Source organism: Eurytemora carolleeae, unplaced genomic scaffold (genome assembly GCF_000591075.1).
Source record: "Eurytemora carolleeae unplaced genomic scaffold, Eaff_2.0 scaffold1083, whole genome shotgun sequence".
NCBI classification, from domain to species: Eukaryota; Metazoa; Arthropoda; class Copepoda; order Calanoida; family Temoridae; genus Eurytemora; species Eurytemora carolleeae.
Window position 1 is genome coordinate 1 of NW_019397300.1, and position 27,287 is coordinate 27,287.

At 32.6% G+C, this 27,287-nt stretch overlaps 3 protein-coding genes and 1 long non-coding RNA gene across 4 annotated transcripts; 1 reads left to right on the plus strand and 3 right to left on the minus strand.

The window, feature by feature from the left end:
- Nucleotides 1–204: 204 nt before the first annotated feature.
- LOC111713357 (deoxyribodipyrimidine photo-lyase) lies at nucleotides 205–27,171 on the minus strand. Its single transcript, XM_023488208.1, has 15 exons — nucleotides 27,107–27,171; nucleotides 25,357–25,596; nucleotides 24,764–24,868; nucleotides 23,765–23,984; nucleotides 23,357–23,420; nucleotides 23,186–23,248; nucleotides 22,484–22,532; nucleotides 21,845–21,906; nucleotides 21,061–21,113; nucleotides 19,881–19,958; nucleotides 3,336–3,409; nucleotides 2,843–2,911; nucleotides 2,217–2,303; nucleotides 1,796–2,100; nucleotides 205–1,016 (listed from the first exon to the last, which is right to left on the minus strand). The coding sequence occupies exons 1-14, from the start codon at nucleotides 27,169–27,171 to the stop codon at nucleotides 1,980–1,982; spliced, it is 1,350 nt and encodes a 449-aa protein (XP_023343976.1). The 3' UTR covers nucleotides 205–1,016; nucleotides 1,796–1,979.
- On the minus strand, nucleotides 4,348–6,205 carry LOC111713359 (cytochrome c1, heme protein, mitochondrial-like). Its single transcript, XM_023488210.1, has 4 exons — nucleotides 6,114–6,205; nucleotides 5,663–5,728; nucleotides 5,428–5,488; nucleotides 4,348–4,455 (listed from the first exon to the last, which is right to left on the minus strand). Exons 1-4 carry the CDS (start codon nucleotides 6,185–6,187, stop codon nucleotides 4,381–4,383), a joined length of 276 nt encoding a protein of 91 aa, XP_023343978.1. The 5' UTR covers nucleotides 6,188–6,205; the 3' UTR covers nucleotides 4,348–4,380.
- On the plus strand, nucleotides 9,876–13,629 carry LOC111713358 (probable anion transporter 2, chloroplastic). Its single transcript, XM_023488209.1, has 6 exons — nucleotides 9,876–10,209; nucleotides 10,393–10,443; nucleotides 11,008–11,047; nucleotides 12,075–12,158; nucleotides 13,153–13,186; nucleotides 13,413–13,629. The coding sequence occupies exons 1-6, from the start codon at nucleotides 10,161–10,163 to the stop codon at nucleotides 13,488–13,490; spliced, it is 336 nt and encodes a 111-aa protein (XP_023343977.1). The 5' UTR covers nucleotides 9,876–10,160; the 3' UTR covers nucleotides 13,491–13,629.
- On the minus strand, nucleotides 16,970–19,792 carry LOC111713360 (uncharacterized). Its single transcript, XR_002767677.1, has 3 exons — nucleotides 19,703–19,792; nucleotides 18,885–19,010; nucleotides 16,970–17,134 (listed from the first exon to the last, which is right to left on the minus strand). It is a non-coding gene; the product is annotated as an uncharacterized LOC111713360 (long non-coding RNA).
- Nucleotides 27,172–27,287: the final 116 nt, after the last annotated feature.

The following is a 27,287-nucleotide window of genomic DNA, read 5'->3' on the forward strand; positions in this document are numbered from 1 at the left end:
GCATTAACCAAATCAGTGTTCTATAAACAGATTAAAACTTCACAAGTTTTGAACTCAGGTCTTGTAAATCTGAATACCTGGTCTAGCTGATAAGCCACAGCTCCACCAACCCCGGTAAATATTCCAAGGGAAGCAAGAGCCGCCTTCTTTCCCGCCGAAAGAACTAGAGGGCCGATGGGGGCCATTTTCAAACACTATTACAAGTCTGAAATTTCAATTAGTTACCAGGTAGATTTCACACAGTTTCTTTATACAAATCAAAGAATATTTGTCAGTCCAACATTTACCCGATGGAAAATTTATGACAATATGATTTTAAAGGATCGTCTACTATTTGGGTAATTTCGGGGTAAACTGAATAGCGTATTAGCTATTGATTAGTATTGGTCCTAATTTTCAAAGTCAACTGTGGCCGGAGAAAAAGACGATTATTCGTTCAGAATTCGAGGGCAAAGGGACTGTCCCTTCTGAACGGAAAATCGGCTTTTTCTCCGGCCACAGGCATCTTTAAAAAGTAAGACAAATACCAGTTAACAGCTAATGGGCTGTTTAGTTTACCATGAAATTACCCAAATCAGTGAACGATCCCTTAAACTAATTATCTGTAGCGGTGTGTTTAATTGGTTTCCAGTGAAAACTTAGGAAAATTATGTTTTGATCCAAATTAATCAAAATTCATATAAGGAGAACGAATTATTATCATTCTTTTCCCAACCCTGAATGCCAATAATAACATCAATAAATCAGAATCTTGACAATTACTGAATCTTTCATAAAAATCAACATAAAGGAAGTTGTTTATTGTCTAGTTATAACTAAAGAATTGGCTTGCTTGCGCCCCAAAACACGGATGAAATGATAAAAAATCTGTAATAATGGTTAACGACTAAATCCTTCGATGCTGTTTATGTCTGGTATCCTAGGTTAGGTAAGCTGTAAGTTTGAGTAGTTTGGATATTCCAAGCTCTATTCCAAGGATATTGTTTCAACCCTCCCTCCACTAGCATACCAACTTCCTGAAATAAACAAGACTGTTTAGGAAACTGTGCATCTTATCTTATCAATGTTAGAACTATACAAATAATGTTTATGATGGACGAAATAAAATAAAAAAATATATCGCATAACTGCATTTGATATGTTAGCATTCGCGTTACACACATTCAACACTATATTGTTTTTACCAGGGAATAAGAATAGGAAAGGAAAATGGCACTGGTGTGGAATGAGAAAGCACTGCTTTGCAAACGAGTTCGTTATCACACACGCACACTCTTTTGGTACAGACACACAAAATGACTACAGTCAAGGAAATTGCAGAATAATGTCGTCAATTATAATTAAGCTTGTAGAACGAGTAGTTTATTGTAAACTTTAATCAAATTATATTCGTTGCATGTAAATTTGGCTTTATACTGTGGACTTGAATATTTGAAAAATAAATAACATGTATATTAAACTTATCTTTAAGTGAACAATGAACAAATGTACTCTTCTAGACTGTGCAAATACAGAGAGATTCATATGTGCTGTATAACCCTACAGTACACGCCTTCGGTTCGTTATTACTTACACACTCTTCTGTTTGCAGACACACATACACGACGTGTCCACCCCTTTATTTTAACCATTATCAATTCTCAAATCTTAACAAAAATACATAGAATCGATCTCAAGTGCACGAAAAAAAGGATAGGGCAAGTTGATTAAAAAATTAGTCCTAACCGCGGGATTCAGACCTGTACAGTGCTTGGACCAGACAGAGAAAATAAACATCTAAAAAAGATCGTCTCACCTCATTCTTAATTAGCTATCCATTATATCCAGTGATCACCTAATCCCCGATCATTATTTGATAATCTGCAATTACGCAACATGATAATGTTAAAAATTTAACAAGAAAAAACGAACATACAACTTACTGTTAATATCACAGGCGATCATATAAATAAAATTTCAGAGAAACCGGACCATTAACTTCACACTTTCGTAAATTTGTCATGGGTTTTAGTCCTACGCTGTATCCCGCCCCCTCGTCTGCCTCCCCGCCTCCCTTCATCTTCCTCCACCACACCATTCAATTTATCCAAGCGAGCTTTCCTGACAAATAAAAAATTATCATTTAAAACATGGCGACTGGTCAAGTTCTGTTATAAGATTGTTGTTTAAAGCCTCAAAACTAAAATGGTTAGAAAAAGATAGTTTCTAGTTTTCACCTTTCCTTAAACTCTAGCATAGTACTCGCTGTAAAGTCAACTTTGTTCGTTCTTTCAATCTCCTCGTCTCTAGCTCGTCCGACATAACTAAGGCAGGTAGTTAGAATATAGGAAAGCAATGATGGGATCAGCTGATCTATGGATACGCGAGGAGGGGAGGGCAACTCCGACAAAAAAGAAATGATTTTTTTGTACTTAACTTTTCATAAATCTTTGAAAGAAGTGTAGGCCAACCCGGTACCAAATCCTCAAATTTTCCATTTTTAAATTATCTAATTTTAAAGAAAATAGAAGCCATCCCTCCCTCCATTCGTTCCTTACGAAATATTAAAAACTTACAAAATGTCGTCTTTTAAAGGAGACAAAATATTTGGGATACATAATGCGTTATGTAAGAATTATGCAAATAAACTTTATAAAAGTTACAACATAAAAACTAAATACAATTAAATTACAATAAAAATAAATCTTTAATTTGACTCAGTGCCATAAATTGAGACAGAAAAGGAAAATAAATTCTAAAAAGTAAATACTACAAGACTGAAAATAAAAAGTTGTTTAAAAGCCAAAATTCTGAACAAAAATTGCGTCTTGAATACGGATGTAAAAATAACACTTTTACATACCCTTTGAGAACTGCGTTGTATGGATTATCCTTGGCATCTGGGCACCCAGTCCGATATATAAACTCCTTTCTACAAAATAATTTAGATATAAGGAAAACATCAAAATAAGAATTTAGAGATGGGACTATACTATAAGTTTAATCAAGAAGTTTTAATTTTTAAGAATATTAAAATATGATCATTCAAAAATGCGCAAAGTAGAAGCTGTTTCTGTTTATTAAATGATCCTTAAATGATCCTGACACCAAAACTAAAACATTTTGAATGCCTAAAAAAGTAGACTAATTTATACGACATAAAAAATATTGAACTTTAATTATTAAAAATGATGACTGAAGATATGACAGAAAGGTCGATTTTTAACTATAGGGATCTCAAAATTTTCCTCAGCAAATAAAATCTAATTTAAGTTAAAATTACTAGCATGAACGAAATTATAAAAATGATGAGACTACGGCATATTTAACATGAAATCACCCATTTTAAAATCTACCTTGTTATTAGAGGTACCATGAGAATACTGTTCTGTTTTACACCGTTAATACCCAGCAGCGTGCAGGGAATACCCTAGATTTAAGATGACAATTTTCTAGGAATATATCAGATACAGGAGGGGGAAAGGGCATGAACAATGAACATATTACTTTTCGGGAAACTTATACAGTGTATGAACATATTTCAGAATTTTCGTATGACGGTGATTTTTGCATGCGAACTCAAAAATATGCATTGTACAATGTAAACTTTCAACAGTTTTTTTTTTAATGGACACTGATAAGCAAACCGCCTAGATATCAAAAATGGATCATTTTATTGATGATTTTACTGAAGTATTTATCATAATTATTAATCTGTTAGCATCCTTACAAGAGTTCTTGAAATCTATTTTTAAGAACAGGAATGAATTCCTCTAAGCATATTATCTTACAAATTATACAAAACATGTAAATCAAGATAAGTTGAACCCATATCTACCTTAAAGCCAAGCAGAGAGCCGTTTAGAGTATTTAAACTTATTTTAAAAAATATTTGCAAAAAAGACTTTAAGTTTTGAAAACAGATCTAAAGAACTGAAGAGGGTCAACCCAAACCGAAATGTATTTTTAAGTGTTGAATGAACACATACTTTTAAACTTTTAAAATATTCCTTTTTAAGACCAATTTTGACTTCTTCCCTTACTAACGCATATTGGGGGATTTTTCCAAAAAATTATGAAATTCTGATACCTAAACTTTTATCTTTCAACATAAGCACGTTAGATAATATTTTTCCATAAATAAGATAAATTTCACAACTATTTCTCCAGAAATTCGTCGCAAAAATAAATATATATTTTTTTTGATGACACCCATAGTAATCATTAGAAATAAATTGGTTTTAAAGATAACAAATTGGGAGATTTTATTTTGAGGAGTAACAGGAAATCAGGTTTCGAAACTCTTTGTAACTACCGGACAACGACAGATGTCATGAAATTGGATAATACAGGTTTTAGTTCAATAAAAACAGATAATGTGACCATAATACTGTCTAAATCTTACTTTGGGAAATAGTCTGAGAGTTTACCAGGTCTCATGAACATCTCCCCCGACTCGTTAGGTCCATCCAGCACCTATATCGAAAATTCAGATCTTAATTTATAAAACTGTGAAACTCACAATTCAGCTCTAGAATCACACTATTTAAGTGACACTTAATGAACGGATGGCAATCTAAATTTCACAATGGTACCCTAAAAACCTTTATTTGATCAATAATGTGGAAGATATCGTCGTTTCAATGAATTTAAAATGGTTAAATTCTGATAACTTTAATTATTTGTTTTCCAACAGTAAAAATGCGCCAGTAAGTAAAATATTTAATTTCACTTTTCAGAGGTATAAACATCGATATTGAATTCATACCTGATTAAACAATGCTAGATTTTAAAGGTACCGCATTATACATAGGGGTCACTTAATATTACGTTTACAGTTCTATTTATAAAGCAGAGGTTTTCAGACAAAGATATTTCATACGAGCTTTTATGAAGTATAAGTAATCCATCCGACACTCAAGCTCGTGCAGTATCAAATTAAATTTTAACTTTATCATAATAACGATAATCTGTTCAATTTCTTATTTAACTCAAGTGTTTAATCCACAAGTCGTTTATATTTAGAAACCGCAGTTCAAATAATCATTCACCATTGTTAGCAAACTAAAAAGGTTTTAAGGGTAGTGTTACTAATCTTATACGAGCTCTTTGAATTATTCGTCACTTTTAATCTCCGTCGACAGTTCCTAAGCAGAGATTTTTTCCAAAGAAAGGGTACAGTTGTAAATCAGACACAACTCTTTAGACGGGGCATCTTTTGAAACTAGGTCGGCAGTCAATCAATAAGTCTGGGGTGTATATTTTTGAATTTTTTACTCTCGCTAAATCGGGAAAAACAATTATTTTTATGGGAAAATAATTAATGTTTTTGGTAATAAGTAACAAAAAGGGTGATAAGCTTTCCTTTCGATGATTAATTTTTCATTTTTCCCTCCAGGGCCAATTCTCAAAAATATACACCCCTAGAAAAAGTTTGTAATATCCTACCTGGGACTCCTCAGCCTCGGCCTTAGCCTCGGCCTCGGTATGGGTCACACCAACCAGATTCCTGGAACAATTCAGTCAAATTACAAATTATTATTCAAATTACATATTTTCAAGAATGCCCCCCGCAATAATTTTCGATGCTCGGGAGGNCATTTTTTTTCTTCTTCTATTTTCTAACGAATCCCGAAAAAAGTACAATACAAAGCATAATTTAAAAAACTGATCTGATTTGTACCTGTATGCCAGGAAGCGCATGCTGTGGCAAGCAGCGCAGACCTGCTTGTACACCTGGTATCCACGCCTAGTAAACACACAATAGAGATAGCTGCTAGGGGACTAGACGTGTCCCTCGAACTACATTAAAAAAAAAACAGAAAAAAGGTTGAAAAAGAAGAGAATTTTAAATTCAAGTTGTGATTTTAATGTCCATTTATCGTAAAGCATAACCATCGTGCATTGTACACAGACCTATCTCGCATTTTAGTTTTATTTATATGAAAAAATTGTTAATTAGTCAATTTGAGAGATATTGTAAAAAAACTTCCTAAATTCTAAATGGTCCAGCAAGTTTAAGCATTAAAATGAGCGTAGATCAAATCATTTATTATCAGTAAATTCTAAAAAAAGGTTAATGACCTGGAGTGTCTGGAGTGGGACCAATGAATCTTGTATTATTAAATATTAACCTGACGCTAGCATGATCCAATGAATCAAAGTGTCCGGAGTGGGACCAATGAAGGTGTGGAGCATGCAGGGTCATATCAGCCTTAACCTCCTAGAGTAAACATGGTCAATGATTATTCCTTTATAAAAATATTTTTTTTTATGCCACGAAGAGTCATAGATGTATCTTTAATAAGGCTAAATAAAATTTTGTTTACTCTGAGAAAAACTAAAATAAATAACTTTAAATATTTATTTGTTTAATTTTTCTGAGAGTATAACGTGATGTTAGGTTCTTTCCCACAAGATTTTCCCACATGGCAACTTCACAAATGTGCAATTTCTCAAGTGGCAACTTCCCAAGTCTGTCCTAGCCGCAGCGCTCGGCCCTTAGCCTGATCTAGTCACGGCGCTCGGCCCCCTAGCCGCAGAACAAGGCCCTCATTGAAGCCTGCGTGGCGCCTCAGAGGTTCTAACCTTTGGGAAGTTGCCGCTTGGGAAATTGCAAATTTGGAGGGTTGCCACTTCGTAAATTGTCACTTGGGAAGTAGCCCTTGAGAAAGTGCCTTTGGGAAAGTACCTAACACCTACTAATACAAGCTTACAACCATCTCCTTACAATAATATAACTAAATATATGAATGGATTTTTAAATTGAATTTTTCAAAGAAAACTCTATCATCCAGAGTGAGACCCGAAAGACTGTGAACATAAAATACGGCAATTGTGCAGTGTACCAGACACCAGTGTACCAAACCATTTTACTAAATAAATTGATTTCCAAGCTATTGCTAAAAGTTTTGGTTCTGAAAGTGATAAGCCAAATCAAAATCAATATCAACATTAAAACTTTTATTATGCAAATTCCGGGGATTAAGGTATATCTATATAATTATATTAATCTGCCACAACTATTATCCCTGCAGTCCATTAAATCTGCCACAAATAGTATCCCAGTCCATTAAATCTGCCTCATATAGAATATGTAGTAAAAAATGTGCCCCTTTTCTTTTTAACCCCCCCCCCCCCACAGTAAATAAGAAACTTATTAAAAGCATTTTAACCGTAGAGATGGGGTAACAAGCTGATATTCAGGGAGAAAAAGAACCTCCTGAGGGTGAATAGTATCAATAAAGGGTTACCGGTTCATGTACAATTTTTCATGTTGTACCCCCAACACTTATTCCCTCCCCTGGTTTCTACCTGAGATTGAGTAGCAGGGGTTCCGTCCTCGAACTCAACAATCTCATTGTAGATTGGAGGCGCCATACCAATAGCACCTCCAGGGAAGTAAGGGTTAAAGTTCTGTCCCTCTCTGCAGGAAACAACTGTTATATAAAAACAGATCCCCCAGTTGTGTGAAATTATGACAAGTTAAATTAAAGTTTTATGGTTAAATCTGATCTAAAGACGACTTGTCAATAAAAATAATAATATTAAGTTTCTGAGAGAGAGAAAATTTTTTTTTTTTTAATATTTGTGTCTTTGATTAAAGAAATTATTCATGAGTTGAATCTGGATCCGGATCCATTACAGGACGAATCCAGGAATTGGATCAGCATTCAATTAAATGGATCTAATCGATTTTTTTTACCGATATGACCAAAAAAAGAAGATGGATCTAAGATATAACAATAAACAATCAACCTTCATTCCGTAGAAATCTAGACATAAATTAACTTCCTGCAGATATTTGACCCAATTCTGGTGTGTATCAACATTAGGGTGACCCATTTTGCAGTCTGATTTACCACAAAACCCAACAGTCTAATATTGTTCTGTTTGATTTCAGTTATCACAGGAATAATTTTCTCTCTTAAATTTATCATGTCAAATATCATTTTCTTCGTAATTGTCTAAAAAAATTAAATCCACTGAAATTTTCAAAAGCTTTTGAAAATTGACTGAGTTAGGCCAAAAAACGCAAAAAGGCTTGTTTTTCGGAAAAGTAATTTTTTCAGTTTTTTAACCGAACTCAGTTAATTTTGGAAATTTTTCAAAAATTTCAATGGATTTCAATCTTTTTAGACAATTACGAATAAAATAATATATGACATGATAAATCCAGGAAATAATGTTTTTTAGAGCAATGTAGACTTTTTTTGCGATCTGCACGGGCCTTGCAAGATAACTTTTTAATGACCTAGATAAAAAAAATCCTGTTAACTGACTTCATAGAGAACAATTTAGACTGGTAGGTATTTGTGGTGCAATATTTCTATATTTTTCTGCAAAATGGGTCACCCTAATCAACATTGGCAGATATTTATTCGCAATCAGAAGAATGTTTATTTAGAACAGCTGTTTCCTAAGTTCAATTCCCGCAGGAGGATCACAGTACCCATTCAACAAATGATAGATGTAATCCTCTCCTCCATGCCTGAATTATACATTTTAGAATCTTACCTTTCATCTTTAACTTGCACTCAAATATCAATTTGTCTCAAATTTCGTATGGATTTGAATGGTTAGAATTAAATTTTTTTTTAAAAATGGATATATTTCAGCATTTTGAATGAAAAATAAAAATTATATAAGGATTGAAGGCGACAAAAATTATCGATCTAGATTTAGATTGAATAAACGGATGAATAACAATTTGAAAAGATGAATGAATAAAAGGATTAATGAATGAATGAATACCTGGCAAGGGTGATGAATGATAGATCTGGAGGAATAGCGCCGTTGTTGGCAGCTGCGGCGGCAGCATCGTTGGCAAAAGGCCTGAACAGATTGGATATAAACTTGGTCCAGGTAGAAGTAGTTTTAATTAAATTTTAATAGCAAGGGTTCATCTAGAATAATTCTGGGTGAAGGTTGTACAGTGTAAAACCATAGGCAACATTTAAACGCATCATATCGACCAAAAATGGTGTTACGGTCCTTAAAATCCGCAACAAATAGTATCCCTGCAGTCCATTTAATCTGCTACAAATGGTATTATGGTCCTTAAAATCTGCCGCAAATAGTATCCCAGTCCATTAAATCTGCCACAATTAGTATCCCAGTCCATTAAATCTGCCACAATTAGTATCCCAGTCCATTAATTCCGCCGAAAATAGTATCCAAGTATATTAAATCTGCCACAAATAGTACCCCAGTCCATTAAATCTGTCGCAAATAGTATCCCAGTCCATTAAATCTGCCGAAAACAGTATCCCAGTCCATTAAGTCTGCCGCAAATAGTATCCCAGTCCATTTAATATGCCACAACTATTATCCCTGCAGTCCATTAAATCTGCCACAAATAGTATCAATGAAATATCCAGAGAAGTTCATAATTTCTTGATATCCAGATTAAATATTGCTTGTTCTCCACATGAATTTAAANGTTAGTGGAATTTGAAATTTTATTTTAATTGGGGGCATTTTTTATTTAAAATGGGGGCAAATAGGGGCAAATGTGTTAGTGGAATTTGAAAATATTTTTTTAATTGGGGGCATTTTTTTAATTTGGGGCATTTTTTTTAATTGTGGGCAAATGGGGGCAAATGTGTTAGTGGAATTTGAAAATGTTTTTTTTAATTGGGGGCATTTTTTTCAAATTGGGGGAAATGGGGTCAATTGTGTTAGTGGAATTTGAAAACGTTTTTTTAATTGTTTTTTTTTTACAATTGGGGGCATTTTTTTCAAAGTTGTGGGCAAAAAATTATTCTGGGATCGAGAAAATCAGCTATTTTGGGAATTATATGGACCCCTGGCACTTGGTCGTAAATTACGATTTTAGCTATTTTTACGGACAAAAGTCGACCTACTCAACTTAGAATCTCAAAACTAAGCCAGGAACAATCCCGTGGCTCTCCAGAGTTCCTGAATCAAAATATAAATAATAGTTCAAAAATTCACTTAAAATCGAAATAGGTCTATGTAGTGTTTACACTGCCTTTTATAAAGTATACCTCGAGTTTTCTTCCTATATTTCTCAAAGCATAAAAGTTGCTAAAAAAGAAAAAACGTCATATTTTCCCAATTTAAAGTCAAACTTTGCAACAAAAAGATTTTAATGAACCTTTATTTAGATTGTTTGTATTGTGGTTTTATCAATTTCCTTCGGATTCAATGGAGCATCAATGTCAGGACATATTCAAAATATTCTTTCAATATCTCCAAATAGATCAGGTATTATTATTCGTTGCATGCGCCATAATTTTCAGAAATCCTTCAAATATAAAAAAATAAAAAATACATATTTGAATGCATATTGTGAATTTGAGATTGAATATTTTTTTGTTCAGAATTCCTTGGAAATTTCTAGTTTTAAAATAAAATATGAATTCTAGATTTTCAATTTAATTTCTCCAGGAACGTTGTATGGACTTACCAACGGATTTGGAAATATATCTGGATTTTTAGGTAAGATTCGAATAATCAAATTAACAAGTATTTTATTTATTTTTTACATAATTAAACGACTAAAAATATTTCAAAACTGTAACTAAAATATATAAAATACAGGGTGTTCCAAAAAACATGGGGATCAAATGACGACTTCTTACTTCTATATCGTCTATATCGTCTCCACCCTGCTCTCTTTCGTTTTTTTTTTGCATAAAGTTCAACGTATTCCACCGAAAACTACTAGTCTCGAGATTAACAAAATACAATCTACCATTTTTTCACCTTCCAAATTGACGTGGATATTGAGAAATTTTAGATTCCAGTTTATTAGAAATCAGCAGAACTGTTTAAAATCTCCGTCAATTTTAAAGACGGTTAATCACAGTTTGGAAAGTTCATAAGACCAACAATCTTTCTTTGATAAACGCTTTGTAATGGATCAAATATCGGAAATCAAAGACGACGTTTATGTCGTTCGTCTTTTAATTTCCATGTTTATTGGGACACCCTGTATAAGTTTGCACATTATTACAGGAAAATTCTCTCAAATCTGTTTTATAATTTTTATATATTTTTCAGTTCCTATGGTAAAAGATTGGGTTGTGCAAGACTTGAAAAGGAAAAACCAAAATTTATCTATATATATATATACATATATGCTGAATTGATCAGGCCCCAGGGAAGGTTTCGGGATGCTCAGAATTACAAAAAGTTGTATCAAAAAGCTTTTGATTTTTGTGAAATTTTAAAAGTGCACAAAATATTATTTGAAAATTTGCAAACCTTTTTGGTTATTGTTTTTACTGACCAATAAACAAATTCTTGCAGATATTATAAAGGTTAAAATAGAGGATAGACACGAAGTGTCCTAAAAGCCTTGTAGTTATATAATTCCAAAAAATGAATAATAAAAGAAGATTGGACTGGGTGAAATATAAATATTATAACATAGTTAATAGGAAAATAATCCGAAATAAAAACCTGCAGGTCTGCAGTTCTTGGTGTTTTACTGTGCAAAAAAACACAGAAAAAATTCAGTGATTTCCAGTAACAGCGTTTCTATCAACCATGTTCCAATCAATAATATCTGCAAGGAATAGTAATTCAAAATCAGCATTTATTAGAAAGGAACATTTTCTGACACCAAATCTTGAGTTTATCAAGAAAGATCATGATAAATATTTTACCAGTAGACATAGGCTTGCACTTTTCAATCTGTTCTTTATCGTAACAAACAAACTCATTGTTCTAACGTTCGTTTTTGAACAGTAACTGAACATTAATTCAGTTGAAGAGTTGAAGTTGACGTAGGAACTTTGTTTTAGTATCTTAAATCTTAACGCGGTGGATCTCGATATTCAATGTGGACACGTCCCTGCAGGATATGGCCACAATACCAGATATTGAGAAATTAAAATAATTCGCATAGCATAAGACGCAGAATTTAAATAATTCGAGCCACGGCTCAAATATGAGACGCGATTCAAACATGATTGGTTCTTCTTGAAATTGGATTGAGAGATTTTAGCCGGCGCTCAATTGGAACCGGTTTTTGGCGGATTAGCGACGCGGTTTTTATACTTTTAATCAGGCCTCTGAACGTTTTTAAACCGTCTTGAATAGATCAAAATTTGTTCAACTCCCAGTGTCTCTGATTGGAGATATTTATTCATCATTGCTGCAAGTCTGTATCTGTTTGAAACAATCTATTTCAATATTTTCGCTAGCAGGTAAATATATTGCTGATCAGGCGCGCAACTAGAGGGGGGGGGCAATGGGGGAAAGGCCCCCTAGCCTTATTAAGGGCCCCCTTGCAAATTGTCTAGTTGTGCGCCTGAATTGCTGATCTCTAAAGGTACAGTACAGGGTGTCCCAATAAACACGGGAATTCAGTGACGAATTCGATATCGTCTTTTAAAATAATTCTTTGATTTAGTATAGTGATACCTTCTCAGAAAGGTGTAATCTGTAAGAGTTTCGTCTGCTATGTTCACAATTTGTTTGTTTATGTTTTGACTGTATACAGTTGTACAAAGTAAAACAAGAAAATTGCAGTATACAAACAGAGTAAACTTGTCCGTCTTCACTGTTAATCTTGCGGAAACATTATAGACACATCTTTACAGTCTTTTACCCTTTTCATAAAATAAACTATAGAAAACATAATGATATTATGGCTTTTGAAATTAGGTATTACAATACTAGTTCATTATAAAGACGATATCGAATTCGTCACTGAAGTCCCATGTTTTTTGGGACACCCTGTGTTATGTAGACATGATTTCAAGTGACCACTAACTAAGAGAGTTACATATTAATCTAGAGATTAAGTAAAAGCTTTCTAAAGTTTTCAGCTCAGGACTAACTGTTTTGATATTAATAATTTTCAATTGCAGTTTTATCTTGTACAGCGATAAAAAACTGATGCCTTATGTATCTCTTTTCAAAATAGAAAAACCGCATGATATCTTTCCCGACCGTGCTATTAGATTTTTTTGCTTTCCAGCTTTTTCCAATTGAATTTTTTTGATAAACTTCAAATCCAAATTTTACATTTAATTCATACTAGCCACATACAAATACAAAACAATGCTAAAGATTATATTATGGTAACTCGAGAAATTGGATCAGAAAGGACTTACAAGGAATTAAAATTCTTTGAATGAAGGTTAATTTAAGATTTATTTTTTATCTTTAATTAATCATTTGATTTGTATATTTTAGACGAGTGCAAGAGTTTAATGAAAAAGATTACAAGGTGAACCAAGGACAATAATAAACATTCTCAATTCCAGCATATCATTTAATACAATTATACATTCTTAAAGAAAATCTAAGAGGAGAGGGGGGGGGGGGGCAAAATGATTTACAAAGATTTACTTTTATCTGGGAGAGTTGAAACTTTTACTTAAAACTGAAACTTCACTTTTTTAAAATCTTAATGTTTTCTTTAAATTATTAATATTATTGTCACAAAATAATAGGAGATATCGACAATTGAGTACGTGAAAACATCCTGCTGTACGTTCTACTGCGACGCTAAAACTACAGAACATAATTAAAAAATCGATTCTACAAATTTAAGTATTCTTTTCAAGTCCCAACTCATTCGTGGCTTACATAAAAAGTGTAATATACAAAGTTTAACTAAAGTTTTTTATATCTGAAATAGAGATAAAATATAAGTCTTACATACTGTAATAGTTCTAATTTGTTACGAACGTTAATCTTCTTGTTTAACAAGTTAATAAAACGTTCAATATTATAAAACTGTACTATGTGAAACTTTGCAATAATTTTATCCCAAGAGAAAAAGGATAAACGAACCAAAAAAACATCATTTTAATATATTCTATTTTAATATATTCTATTTTAATATATTCTATTTTAATATATTCTATTTTAATATATTCTATTTTAGCGTATTTTTTCTCTTAGGGTCAACTTCACTTGACATTGAGAATAAACAATTTCCAAATTTGTGAAACATCCAGGGGCGTAGTTAGGAATGTGTCCAGGGGGGCTTAACTTTTTTCATTCCAGAGGGGGGGGGGCCTTAAACCCTCCTAAAATCCATGGATTTCCCTGGTCCAGTGAGGCTGAGCCCCCCCCCCCTGACTACGCCTCTGGAAACACCTCAGATTTTTGGAATCTTTTTAAGTTCAAAAAACCTCAAAAACGAATCAACTTATAGCACATCACTGTAGTTACCCCAGTGGATTATATCAATACAATGAAAACGATACTGTTTTATTTTAAGTTTAGTTGCTAACAAGCTTTTTCTAGAATTTCAAGTTTAAAAGTAAATAAAAAGAAGTTTTTAAATTAAGAAATTCTTTTTCTCTCCACGGTTGTGTGTATCCATTCTGTGAAAGCTGTTCAAAAGCTTGATATATAATCGTCTTTTACCGTTGTATAACTGTTTGTTTTGTAACATCATACATCACTGTAATGATTGTCATTACACAATTTGCAGGTTACTTGAAGTTGATGGCAGTAATTAATATATTTTCTGGACGAGGGAAGAAAGGCAAACCACACCTTTTTATCGTCCGACCACAAAATTAACCATTGTTTCGTCCTAACCTAACCACACTTTTTTATAAATAGATAGATAGATATATATTTGACTAAATATTTATTAAAAACAATTTCAATTGCATAATTTTTACATTTTGATTTAGCCAGGGCCTCTCTAACCATTGTTGGTTGTTTTGAATGAGAGGCCCTGCTGCAGCGATACACACAATAAAACCAAATAAAACAAAAACAATTTAGAACTTTAGGAAAAGGAGGAAAAGGAAGGAAAGGTATTGAAGAATAGAGAGGAAAAGAAGAAGAAAGGATCGTATGGGGGGACAACCCAGCACACAATGTTTATAATGTTTATTTTGTTTGTTATAATAACAGGGGAAAGGGTATAGAATCAAGATTTAGCAATTTCGATTTATACAACGAAAATTACTATATTCTTCAAGAAAACTTTTCAAGAATTGTTTTAAAACTAGCTAGGGTGCCTAAAGATTTTATTTCCAATGGAATAGAGTTCCTTGGAAGAAAAACCATAGGAAAACTTTCTAGATATTTATTGTTAACTAACTTTTTGTTCTATTTGGTTCTGCTAACGTTATAAAGTTTGTCAATCATATATTTAAACATAAAAACAGCAGAATTAAATTTGATCATGTCTTTTATTTTTAGAATTTCAAGTTTCAGAAAAAGTGGATCTGCGTGTGCAGCATATAACCTTTATCTGCTAGAACTCGTAGAGCTTTTTTTCTGAGAGTAGATAATTTACCTAATTTACTATTTACTGACGGACCCCAAGATAAAATACCATACTCTAGTTGACTTTTAATAAGACTATCATATATTAATTTTCTAATTCTCAAAGGAAGGATATGTTTTACATTTCTTAGTGCAAATATCGCACTTGAAATTTTAGAACATATGTGGTCTAATTGAAAATCCCATTTTGGAAACTCATCAAATCTAACTCCTACAAATTTAAATATTTTTCTTTACAACCAGTCAATATTATTCAAATTATATTTAAAGAGTGCGATTGTATTCTTATTTATTTTACGTTTATATTTAGCTTGAAATGAAGATTTAACAGTTTAACATTTTTAATACAAAAAACAGGATAATAATGATCAGATAAGGATGAATAAACTAACCCGCTCTCAATAAATTTGTCCTTAGTATTTGATGAAATATGATCTAATAAAGAGAATGAGTGACCAGTAACTCTAGAAGGAAGTGCGATAAGAGGAACGTTGACCAAAATTAAGCATTCTTTTCTTGTAGTATACTTCACATTATTTTCTTTGAGTTTTCAGCCACGTCATGTACATAATGCAAATTGTTTAAAATGTTTTGTCCGTTTTCTTAATCAAGATCATCTTATGAAAGTAAAATAGGAATACAACTATTCATGGAAATTTTTATTTCATAAAACATCGCGCTACTTAAAACCATTTAGTAGATTCGTATAGTCACTGCGACGATTACCTAAAAGTTTCAGTTAGATAAAACATAAAAATAACAGACAGTGTTTGGGTCCGGACGAAAAATAGGCATTTTCCGTTGTGTGCTAAATAATGTTTTTAAACAAGATAAATTTAAAACAAAGTCATATCGTAATGATTAACATGACGTTGTCTTAATTTGATATAAATGTTTGAAGACATAAAAAAATACAACTGGAAACACAGAAGCAACGCAAGGCCGAAAAAATGACTGATCAGAAGATAGTAATGAATTGTGACGTCATTTGTGGTGCGGACGAAAAAATGGTGTGACGTGCCTTACACCGCTCGCTGAGCTTGCTTTTTTCAAACCAATTGTGAACGGTCAGCTATAATCGTTCATAACATTTTTTTTTCAGTTCCTGAAAGTTTATTTTCATTTTAACAGAAAAATTAACGAGTTCTTTGGAAGCACATCCGTTGTCCTTTTTTCTTGATAGTTAACAATTTCAAAATAAACGGATTTTGCCTTTCGTTGATTTTCAGAACTTGCCGTTCGTTAACTATCGTTGCCCAGACCTAGTCTCATGTCTCATATCCAGGGCCATCTGTTAAATTAAAAAAATGTCTACTACACTGATTGTTGTTATTTCTGTACCACCTAAAACTGGTATTAAACTTTCCTTGTCCATCATGATGGTCTTCATATACAGGGATACCCACACAGGATGAGACTTCAGAGACGACTGTACAAAGTTAACTCTGTTTCTTAATATTTAGGAATCCCGAGCTGAAAACTTTAGAATGAAATATCCAGAGAAGTTCATAATTTCTTGATATCCAGATTAAATATTGCTTGTTCTCCACATGAATTTAAACTCCAGATTAATTATTCGACGGGATATCTGGATATTTCATTCTAAAGTTTTCAGCTCCGGCCTCTCTTAATGGTTTGTGCTTCCTTTGTCCATTCATTAAAAAGGCTAGAAAAAGACCATATTCATAACCCTGTATACATGCATGTGTCGCATAAAATTGCTCCAGTAGTGGATTGGCCGTTAATAATAAAGTTTAATAAAAATGGATTTATTACCGTTAAATAGTTGTCACTAAAAACATTTAGTCAGTTTATTTTAGTGTAATGATCAATCACAATAGTAAAGTATTTATTTACTATGATCGATTAATTGATTTCTAAACCAGGTGTTGATGGTAAGCCTCAGGTTGCTGGAATCCTAAACAAAATATTTTAAGAAACAAAATATTAGTATTTGACAAATATTGTGTTCGAAACTCAAATATTAAATATATTATTTGGAAAACAATTTTAAGAATGATTTATTAGTGCGTGCTTAAACTTATATTTTTAAATGCTAGCTGAAGAGCCCAACGTTGCCCATGGTAATAAAACAAAGAGAATTACATCGTCAGACACGATGGAGTTGATCCAATCTTCAGTGAGGTATGTTCTTGACTGTAAAATATTCGAGTATTTTTCTGTTTGCGTATTTTCAGGAAAGATTTGGCAGATTTGTGTTATTTAAATTTTTTAAAACTACCAACTTATCAGAAGCTCTTATCTCGGTGTCGGTATTTATTGAGAATGAGAATTTCTGTTCTTTTGTTCAAAGAGTTTTCTTCATTTTCATTTATATGTTAGTGCTAATTGTCTGATACTCCAGGTAATTTTGGAAGGATTTTTCTTCAGATTCCGATTCCAAATATATGTGCTATATAATAGCATTTTCTTTATGGTTAAAGGAGGATTTCTGGTAGTTAAATCTTGACTTAAAGTTAGTTGAAGCTAAACCAAGAAAATAATTCTCCACAATTCCTATTGTTTTATAAATTACCCTATAGACCAAAGTTTATGCTGAACATTTCCATCAAATTGGTAAACAGCTCTACCCTCTCTACAGTTATAAGCTTACTGTTTCACTGGTTGTTCAAAATCTTCTTGTTGTGTCCACTGATGTTCTTAGCCATATTGGACATATTATGAGCAACATTAGTAGCAACTAAAGCATTATAAAGAGGATTGAACCAAATTATTTTCCTTCTTCTGGGAACAGATGGATTAATAGGTTCAGCTTTCTATTGAAGTTGTTGATAGTGTCCAGAATGTTTGAGTGCTGCAAATAAGAAATTCACCATCGAAGATCTATCCACTGCTTGACTCCTGTTCCAAAAATGTGCTTGCCAGCCGGATCGCTTCACGTGCGAGAGCGTCGGGAAATCCGCCGGTCAGGGGGTGCAATTTACATTACGAATTTGGCACAAAACATCTACGGTAGAGGGGGGGGGGTCGAATTCTAAAAAAAGTGAAAACCGATCACCCTTAATTAGTAAGCAGCGTGAGAGATATACTTGGGTACAAGATGACAATGTCAAATTTGATAAAAACACAAGTTCTTTATTTCTATGCCTTTAACCCATTCAATAACTGACAGGTGTACTTTACCATTGGTTAGACTTGGAATTTTTTAGGATCTGGATAATGTTTTTTTCAAGAATCTGTTTGCTAAGAACTCCTATGTTGGATTTGGGTGGGTTAATCAGTCTGCATTCAACCCTCTCTGGAAACCCACCTTTGGGGTCTTTGATGATTATAAAGGCTTTATTGTAAATTAAAGCTTATATTCCATCCTCTAGTTCAAGATAGTTGCAGCATTTTTTGTGAGCTTCTGTTATTTTTTCTTCTTCTCAGCTCTTCTTGATAATCTGCAGGTTTCATCTGGTACAGATTGTTGTCTTTATTAGAAATTACTTTCACATCTTGTGTTTGTTTGATCTTAATACAATCTTTCCTTAATTTCTCTTTATATATTATTCAATATATACCACGTTTTAATCTTACCAACGTTATTAACTTCAATCGATATTTCTATACTAAAAGATGTTAATAAAACTAACTGATGTTTTATAATATAATGGTCCGCTTAGTTGATTTAACTAACAAAATAGAAAGTAATTTGTATAACAAACCTAGAATATCCTTTAACTAGAAATAGTCTTAGGAGTGAAGACGATCTTCCTGGACTTGACAACAGACCACTTGTGCCTCTTGAGATAGTAGGATCCACCGATCAACAAGGAGAACATCATCATGGCCTAGAACAGGATTAAGTGTTCAATGACCAAATTCTTTGATTAATTCCATCCCATTTTTTCATGCAAGACACTGTCCCCCAAAAATAAGAACGTGTTCACCAAGTATAAGTTTTTTTTAAAGGAAAATGTCGGCAAAAATTAAGAACAAAAATCTGTATATTTATCTTTTTTGGTCAAGGAAAACTTAACTGAATGAAAATAAAATAAAACCCGAGGGTTAAAATACAAAAACTAGAAGTTGGTAGTTTTTAATATAACTTTAAGAACAAAATGAAGAACAAATAAAATATATTATGTAATTTTTGACTGGTTTCTTGAAAAAAATCATATTACTGCTTTTGAATTGGTTTGAGAATTCAATCCTTAAAAAGCTTCATTCGTATTTTCATATGCAATTAGCCTCATATATTGGGGTGTTTATCACTTAAATTTCATATTAAGTAATTGTTGACAGTAATATTCATATTTCCAACCAATAATTGAACTTGAAAAATAAAGTCAATCAGTACATCAAATTAGCACTAAATCAGAATGAAAAGTCCCCCTGAAAAATTTATATCAGTAAGTACAATAAAAGTAAGTTTAACGGGAATATTATGCCTTGGGATGATAAATATATCTTGAAATTATGACGACACTGGTCTCTAGTCAGGGAGCGTTTCGAAGATATAGTAAGAATAAAAAACAATCACCTTGATGGCCATCTTCTTCCTCATATCGTGTTCAGGGCTAGCAGCCCAAGTCAAGAAAGTGCAGACATCCTTCGCAACCTGGGGTAGTGTTTTTTTGAGAGAGAAACATTAAAAATGTAGATAAGCTTCAGCGTATTCNTAAAAAGAATTCCTCAAAGACAAAGGAAAGAATATTTACCGTCATATCCCTGCCATGTTGGGGATCTATAAACCCCCTCGAGTGTTTTCTTCTCACTTCTGTTACATCTTGAAGAGACTAAATTTGAAAAAATACTATTACTAAACATTATTGTTTTGTGTTAAATAGTGCTTCTAGTAGGTACAATACCCACGAATGGGATGTCGTGGATGAAAATTTCTCTAAAATGCCGCTTTAACCTTCAAAATTGGGCACAATATTTGAAAATGTACTTGGTCGCATTATCGAAGATATCAATTGCGTTTTCACACACTAAATGTCTTTTTATTCTACTCCAATGTGTGACTTGCATGTAACTTGCTACGTCGTTGAAACATTTTACTCTAAAATTCCGTTTTAGCCTTAAAATGTACTCGAAATGTTGTCGGTCCCTTTACCAAAGTTTAAAAATAAATTGTTTTAAAAAACGTAAAAATAAAATTATAATTATAATTTCTTTTAAAATCTTTGAAAGGGAGACCGAGCACATTTTCGAATAAAGGGTCCGGTTTTGAAGGTTAAAACGACATTTTGGAGAAAAATTTTCATCAATGACACCCCCACAAAAAAAGTGCCTATTGTACCAACAATAGGCACTTTTTTATACATTTGTACGATATTTAGTAGACTGAAAAACGTCAACACTTTTATTCATAGACACTCTGCATATATTTGTGCATACACAAGGCTTTTAGGGCGCTTCGCGCCTATCTTCTATTTCAATTGTGAACATTTTCTCTTTGTATACATTGTAAAACCAAAATAAAAAATTTCGCGGAGTGTATAAAAAAATTTGGTGGATTTTCAAAATTTTAAAAAATAAAATTTTGTTAGAGGTAAATTTTTGAAAATTCGTTCATCCAAAAACCATCCCTGGGAACACGTGAGGTCCACAAAAAATGTGGGCCCAATTGGTTCAACCGTATTGGATATAAACAAACAAACATCCACCCAGACAGACAAGCAAAGTTTATATATAAATACATACATACAATGAGACCCAAAGGTGATTCTGCTCCGTGTAAAAACAGTACTGTGACAAATAACTTGGTACACTAGGGTTTTCTATGATCATTCAAACACCCTATATTTAGATTGGTATAAACCGTTACCCCACATTCACAACCCGAATAAAGTTTATTTACATTCAATATAACAAAGTTGAATAAATGGTAAGCACCTGTTCTCTGGCGTCCTCCAAGTTCTCAATTATCCTATTAGGATAGTTCTCCCCTTAACACAAAACATGTTTTAATATTCTCATAGGACCATAATAATCATGTAAAATAATAATACAATTACAATTACAATCACAATCACAATCACAATCACAATCACAATCACAATCACAATCACAATCACAATCACAATCACAATCACAATCACAATTAAAATTACAATCACAATCACAATCACAATCATCATTGTCATCCACATCATAATCGTTAGCAACATCAGCAATATATTTTTAACAATAAAACATAAAAATTAACTACACAAGTTAAAATGTTAACATTAACTTTAAAACATAAAAACTAGCATTGGTTCAAATTTAATTAGCAATCAAAATGATTAAAAAAAAACATTAATGTGGTATTGCTCTAATCTTTGGTTAGATTGAACCCTAACCGTTTATTTCATAAGTATTCAATATTCATCCTTTTCAAAGTTAATACTTTAACCCTTTTAACCATAAACACAGAGATTTTAGACCTTTTACTCGTTTACTTTATAAGTATTCAATATTCATCCTCTTCAAATTTTATACTTTAAATCCACTCTATTAAGCATAAAAACAGAGATTTTAGCCCTTTTAATTTTTTATAGATTTTCTATTTAAATCAAAAATAATTAACAAAATAAGTAAATTTCAATAGTGTGGAAATTTTCTTGCTATTTTGGAAAAGTCAATTAATTTTAAACGGTCTTAAAGGAGCCTTGAAACCTGCTCACGAAATATTTACCTAATCTAACACCTGCTCGCGAAAGAACTCCTTTCGGACATTTCCAAGGCTGGTGAATTAATCTAAAACATATTTACATGATTTTACAATAGTTAGGGAGCTCCAAATAATAATTAAAATTAGCGCCCATATTTTATCATATGATCTGTATAAGAAAAAAGGATTTAAAAATTGTTTGTACATCCACAAATGAAAAAAACGAAATAATCCGCGAAATCTTACTTTGTCAATTTCTTGAATCCATAGAAATGGTCGCAGTTAAAGGGACCCTCCATTGTAATGCAAGATTCACAAAGGTATCCTTGAAACCTTTATCTGATCAATAATGTGGAAAATATTATCGGTTTTTAAGTTAAAGAGTGTTTAATTCAGATAATTTTAATATGTTTTCCTTCAGTAGAAATACGCAGGTCACTTCTGTAGAGAAACCATAGATGAAACTAATCGGTTTACAAAATTACAAATCAAACTTGATCAGATAAAGCTTTTAAGGATACCTTTGTGAATCAGGCATTACCATCTTTCAATGAAGTACCACTTGAAATTATAAGCTAACACTAGCAGCTCCCTTACATTCATTTCAAACTAAGAGAGACACGAAGCACCCTGGAAGCACGGTGATTTAGATTTACAACTTACTTATCAGGAAGACCGGCTAGCTCGGGAATCCATGTTCTTACAAACTCTCCTTCATGGTAAATATTCATAAATGTATTGTTTAACAGAATCCTTGGTTTGTTTTAATACAAGATTTTACTTTCAGGGTGTTCTCTCCCAAAAAAGTGATTTGGATAATAGTAGCTTTAAGTCTCAAAAATGTGGGTTCCTATAATGATAACCAGAAAACTCTAAAAACGGAAGTCGACTTTTAGACTTAAGTTATGACTTTAAATAGTTCAATGAACATGAGGCGCAGCAATAGTGCAGTGTTAACGGACCCATTTCTTTAAATAAGTGCTTTAATAACTTAAGTTAGTAAAGCTGTTTGCTTTGCAAACATCATCAAATGCAAACCAGTTCTGCTTTAATGTCATCTTCCTATTCTACATTTTTCTGGTAATCACTGTATAATGTATATATAAACATTAATTCTGCACCTTCATCTAGCATTTTTGGATCCAAAGATAAGTTTCTGTTATAATGAGAAGAATCTTTGGTTTGCTTGAATACATTGTTATCAATTAGTCTGTAGTTAAAATAACAAAGAGGCGGGCCCCAACCATAAAAAATTATCATGGTATTTTTAACCGTTAATTCTGGAGTCTGGACATTTATCTAACAATTTTTTTATTCGACATTCATTTTTAAAAATTCCAATTAAATTAAGCTTAGAATATGTTCCTTGGGGATCACAAGTGAAGGCTGCATCAACCGGGTGCATCACAAAATTCCATTGATCCAATCCTGGGAAAATCATTTTAGAAAAAGTTCTTATTACTTAATCAAATCTTTACAATTAAAAATGTTGTCATTGATAAGAATCCATTTACTTTTATAAGTAAAATTATTAACCTGACATGCCCCCGTTCTGCCACATCATAGCGTTAATAGCAACATCCGCATCCAGTAGTGTGTCCTATACAATGCATCATTTTGGTAAAAAAGGTGAAAAACTAAAAAGCTTTTTTCTTTATTAGCTTGGCTCAAATTCAATAAACGACAATTTTGAACCAAAAAAAAACCCTTATATTAAGACAAAACCAAAGTTTTTAGAAAATCAAAAATAAAACATTTAAGTGCCAGATTGTTTATCTACTAAAAGTCATTTATTTCTCCCAATTCAACAAAAAAACCAACATTTTTTTAGGCGCTTAGCGCAAACATACCTTAGTTCTGGGGGAAGAGATGATTTTCGAAGGGGGGATAATATAACAAGAAAATATACACCCATGCAAACTATATTGTTAAGTAATAAGTTACCTGGAACCAATTGTATCCTTCTATCCATGATATTCTCAAATATGAGATTAGGAATGATGCTACAACATGACGCATATAATTGTTCATCCATCCTATCTTCCATAACTGACGCATTGACGCATCAACAAGTGGGAAACCAGTATTTCCTCGTTGCCAGGCCTTTAGATGTGCCTTGTTTTGGCTCCAAGGTTGGTTAGCGTAAGGCAGTCGAATTGGCTTTCTAAAGAGAATAAGAAGAAATTATTAATTTTAAAAAATATTCTAGAAAACAGTTATTTCATGGACAGGGTGTCCCATGAAACTTATTAATTGAAAGACGTTTTGATCATCGTCTTTGATAACCTTTGAGGCTGTCAGCCTTTTTTGCTTTGAAAATTATCGGTGATATGAAGACTCAAGATTTCGTTTGATTTTGTGAGTTTAAATCTCAGATTTCTAGTTTTTTTTCAGCACAAATGGCAGACCACGTTAAAAAACTTTCAGAGTTAGGGCAATTTTGTGATTGTTTTGTTTTGTTCGGTGGAATAATTTGCAATAAAATTTATTTCCCTATTTCCCTGCTCTACTTGATTCATTCTCATAATGTCCAACATTCACATCAAGAAACTCTCTGTAATATTTAAAAAGATTTTATATTTATATATTATTTACAGGACTACTCACAAAGAATGAGACTTAAATAACTACATAAGACTTTTAGATATGACAATTTGATGGTTGAATTTGGGTTTCTACCTTGAGTAATGGTTAGAAGTGGCATTTTGAAAGGTTTGGCATACTAAGAAACAAGCTTGCAATTGATGGAAAAAAAGACTGAATACACCGCACAGTATTCTCTTGTCTTTATCTTCCTACCTGTGATTTTGATATCCTCAGTCCTCTCCAAACTTCCAAGCTTCCTACCTGAGATTCTGATATCCTCCATCCTCTCCAAACTTCCAAGCTTCCTACCTGAGATTCTGATATCCTCCGTACTCTCTAAACTTCCAAGCTTCCTACCTGAGATTCTGATATCCTCCGTCCTCTCCAAACTTCCAAGATGCTCGGATTTCTTTAGCCCAGTCTACCACTGACCCATCTGCTTTTACTGGTTTCCGATACAATCTTAAAATATTCAAACCTATTTTGATTGAAGAAAATGACAAAAAAAACTGGTCTTGAAGTATTCTCTGAAGAAATTCAACTGAGAACTGAGACTGATAAATAAAACTTTAAGACTGAAAATTACTTTTCGCTTTTAAGTGGCATCTTGGTAAACTAGTAATATTCAACTTATTGTAAACTTTAAAATCCTTGTAATAATCAACATCTTGTAAACGTTTGTTTTTTATCAATTAGGTGGGGATAATACCCAAAACAGTGTAAGCTAATCTCCACCTAATTGCTAAAGTACATATATAACAATAAATAGTTTGACATTTTTGCCTGTAACATTATAATTGTTATATATATATTGTTAACAATAAATCTTATCTTATCTTATCTTATCTTATCTTATCTTATCTTATCTTATCTTATCTTATCTTATCTTATCTTATCTTATCTTATCAGTCCACTCTTAAATATGTTGCTGAACTGTCAAATTATCTAACCTGAGCTGAGGTAGAGAATGTGAGGTTGGCCACGTGGTTGGATTATTCAAGTATCTAGGTGGATCTATAGGTTTCCCTATAGAATCTCCAGGGTTGGACTTACAACACTCCATGAAATGTGTGACAGATCCAATACCTCGAGCACCGACTCCAGCAACTGTAACCTGATCAGGTCTATGTAAAAGGTAACTGTGCTCAATATCCACATGAACTCCTGCCCCTGCTAGTCTCTTCTCCAATCTAAATTATATTTGTCATAATCTAACATAAATTACCGGTGTTGCCCGTGGCTTTCCATCTTAAATTTGTTTTGGTTGTCCACTGCGCCAACCCGTGGTCAAGTGTGATTGTTGTCCCTCATAGTCTTATTTTTTTCAATTAAAAAGTTGGTAAACACTAACCACCGGTTTGGCCGGCTGTAAGTTACACACATAAACACACACTTCATTACTCCATGCACAGTACTATATCTGATAGCTACACATATAGAGTATTAGTCTTATTTTTGCCTGTCCAATCATAACTCATAAACCCCCTTGAATTTTTCCCCTCTAATTTTGGTTATAGAACTCGGTAGAACCACAGGAATGTTCTTAACTTGGTTTAAAAGTTCGAAGTTGAGTGGGTTCTTTAGAACTTGAATAAAATCACATTCCTGGCAAAGCGCCGATCCCAAGCTAGTTTCTACCTCTCAGTTTGAATGTCAAATCATAACTTAAGAACTTCTTTACTGATTTGAATCAAGATGAGGTTGGGGACTGGGGAGTAGAGAAGGTCATCAATAGACTTTTTTGATGTTACATATTGGAACAAACAAACCACGGTTTTATGGGGCCCATGAAGTCCAAATATGAAAAAAATATTTTGGGCCAGCAGTCTTCGGAAGGTAGCATTTCTCATTAAAAATTAAAATGTAAGCCAAAATTTCCAAAAAAACGAACCATGGATTGAACCATGGATTTTTTTCACATATCTCTTTAGTTTGAACATTAAATAAAATTTGTGAGCCTGAGACCCCTCCCCCTCAAAAAATCTCAAATACACATTTAGAGCTTTGTAAATTTTTTGATGTCAAATATTTCAGAAGATATTGGTAGAAAATCAAGTATTTGCCTTTTTTTGGATCTAGGCCTAGATTTCAGCATGATTAAATTAAGTTAAAAAATAATTTTCTAAATCTTAAGCCCTGAGAGCAGATAATTTGCCAATGATTACCATTTAATACATTTTGTTGGTAAAAAGAAACAGATTTTTAAAATAATGGAAATTGAAATTCAGCGAAAATTAGGACGACATTTAAACTTCCAAAATTTTTATATCACGATAGTTTGGAAGATTAGAAGCTGGGAAGGGCTTAGGCGTCCCTATCAAGAGTTTTCCCATTCATTCTTAAATCGCGAGTTTAAAAAAACTAAACAATACAGTGGGTTTTACATATGTCGTCTTCACACAGAACGAATGTCGTCATCACACACAAAAATAACATCTTTATCAATAGAAATGGAATTTTTTAAGGGAATTTCCGCACTTTAATGATGAATTTAAAGATTTTTTCAGAGATCAATTAAATTTTTTGTAATTCATATTCCAACTTATTTTGCATATTTTCCTAAATTTTGTAAACAACAACCTCCTCTATTGGAACTCGGTCGAACCACGGGAATTTTGTAAACATAGTTTAAAGATTCTAAGCTGCTTTATTTACAATATTGGACAAAATCTATCTCTAAAAAAATCAACTTCTGTTTACCTACTGTCTCTTTCTTTTAGTATAGGTTCGTAAAGTGCTGTCCAGACAACGTTTCTGTAAACCATTTAATTTTAAAAAAAGCTTTTTAAAAACTTTTGATGCGGAATCCTTTTTGAAAAAAAAAAGTTCCTGAGGCCGAATTTAAAAATATGAGCCGCAGCCCAATCATAGCTGGTTCCAC

Excerpts from the sequence above, each read along its gene's own strand:
- LOC111713359 (XM_023488210.1), bottom strand. The coding sequence starts at position 6,187 with ATGACCCTGCATGCTCCACACCTTCATTGGTCCCACTCCGGACACTTT. Across the intron at positions 5,729-6,113 it reads TTGGATCATGCTAGCGTCAG|GCGTGGATACCAGGTGTACA; the intron begins GTTAATATTTAA and ends TGTGTTTACTAG. Across the intron at positions 4,456-5,427 it reads CCGAGGCTGAGGAGTCCCAG|GTGCTGGATGGACCTAACGA; the intron begins GTAGGATATTAC and ends TTTTCGATATAG.
- LOC111713358 (XM_023488209.1), top strand. The coding sequence starts at position 10,161 with ATGTCAGGACATATTCAAAATATTCTTTCAATATCTCCAAATAGATCA. Across the intron at positions 10,210-10,392 it reads AATATCTCCAAATAGATCAG|GAACGTTGTATGGACTTACC; the intron begins GTATTATTATTC and ends TAATTTCTCCAG. Across the intron at positions 10,444-11,007 it reads AAATATATCTGGATTTTTAG|TTCCTATGGTAAAAGATTGG; the intron begins GTAAGATTCGAA and ends TATATTTTTCAG.
- LOC111713357 (XM_023488208.1), bottom strand. The coding sequence starts at position 27,171 with ATGGTTTACAGAAACGTTGTCTGGACAGCACTTTACGAACCTATACTA. Across the intron at positions 23,421-23,764 it reads AAGGATACAATTGGTTCCAG|GACACACTACTGGATGCGGA; the intron begins GTAACTTATTAC and ends TGCATTGTATAG. Across the intron at positions 3,410-19,880 it reads AACATGGCAGGGATATGACG|GGTATTCCCTGCACGCTGCT; the intron begins GTAAATATTCTT and ends TCTTAAATCTAG.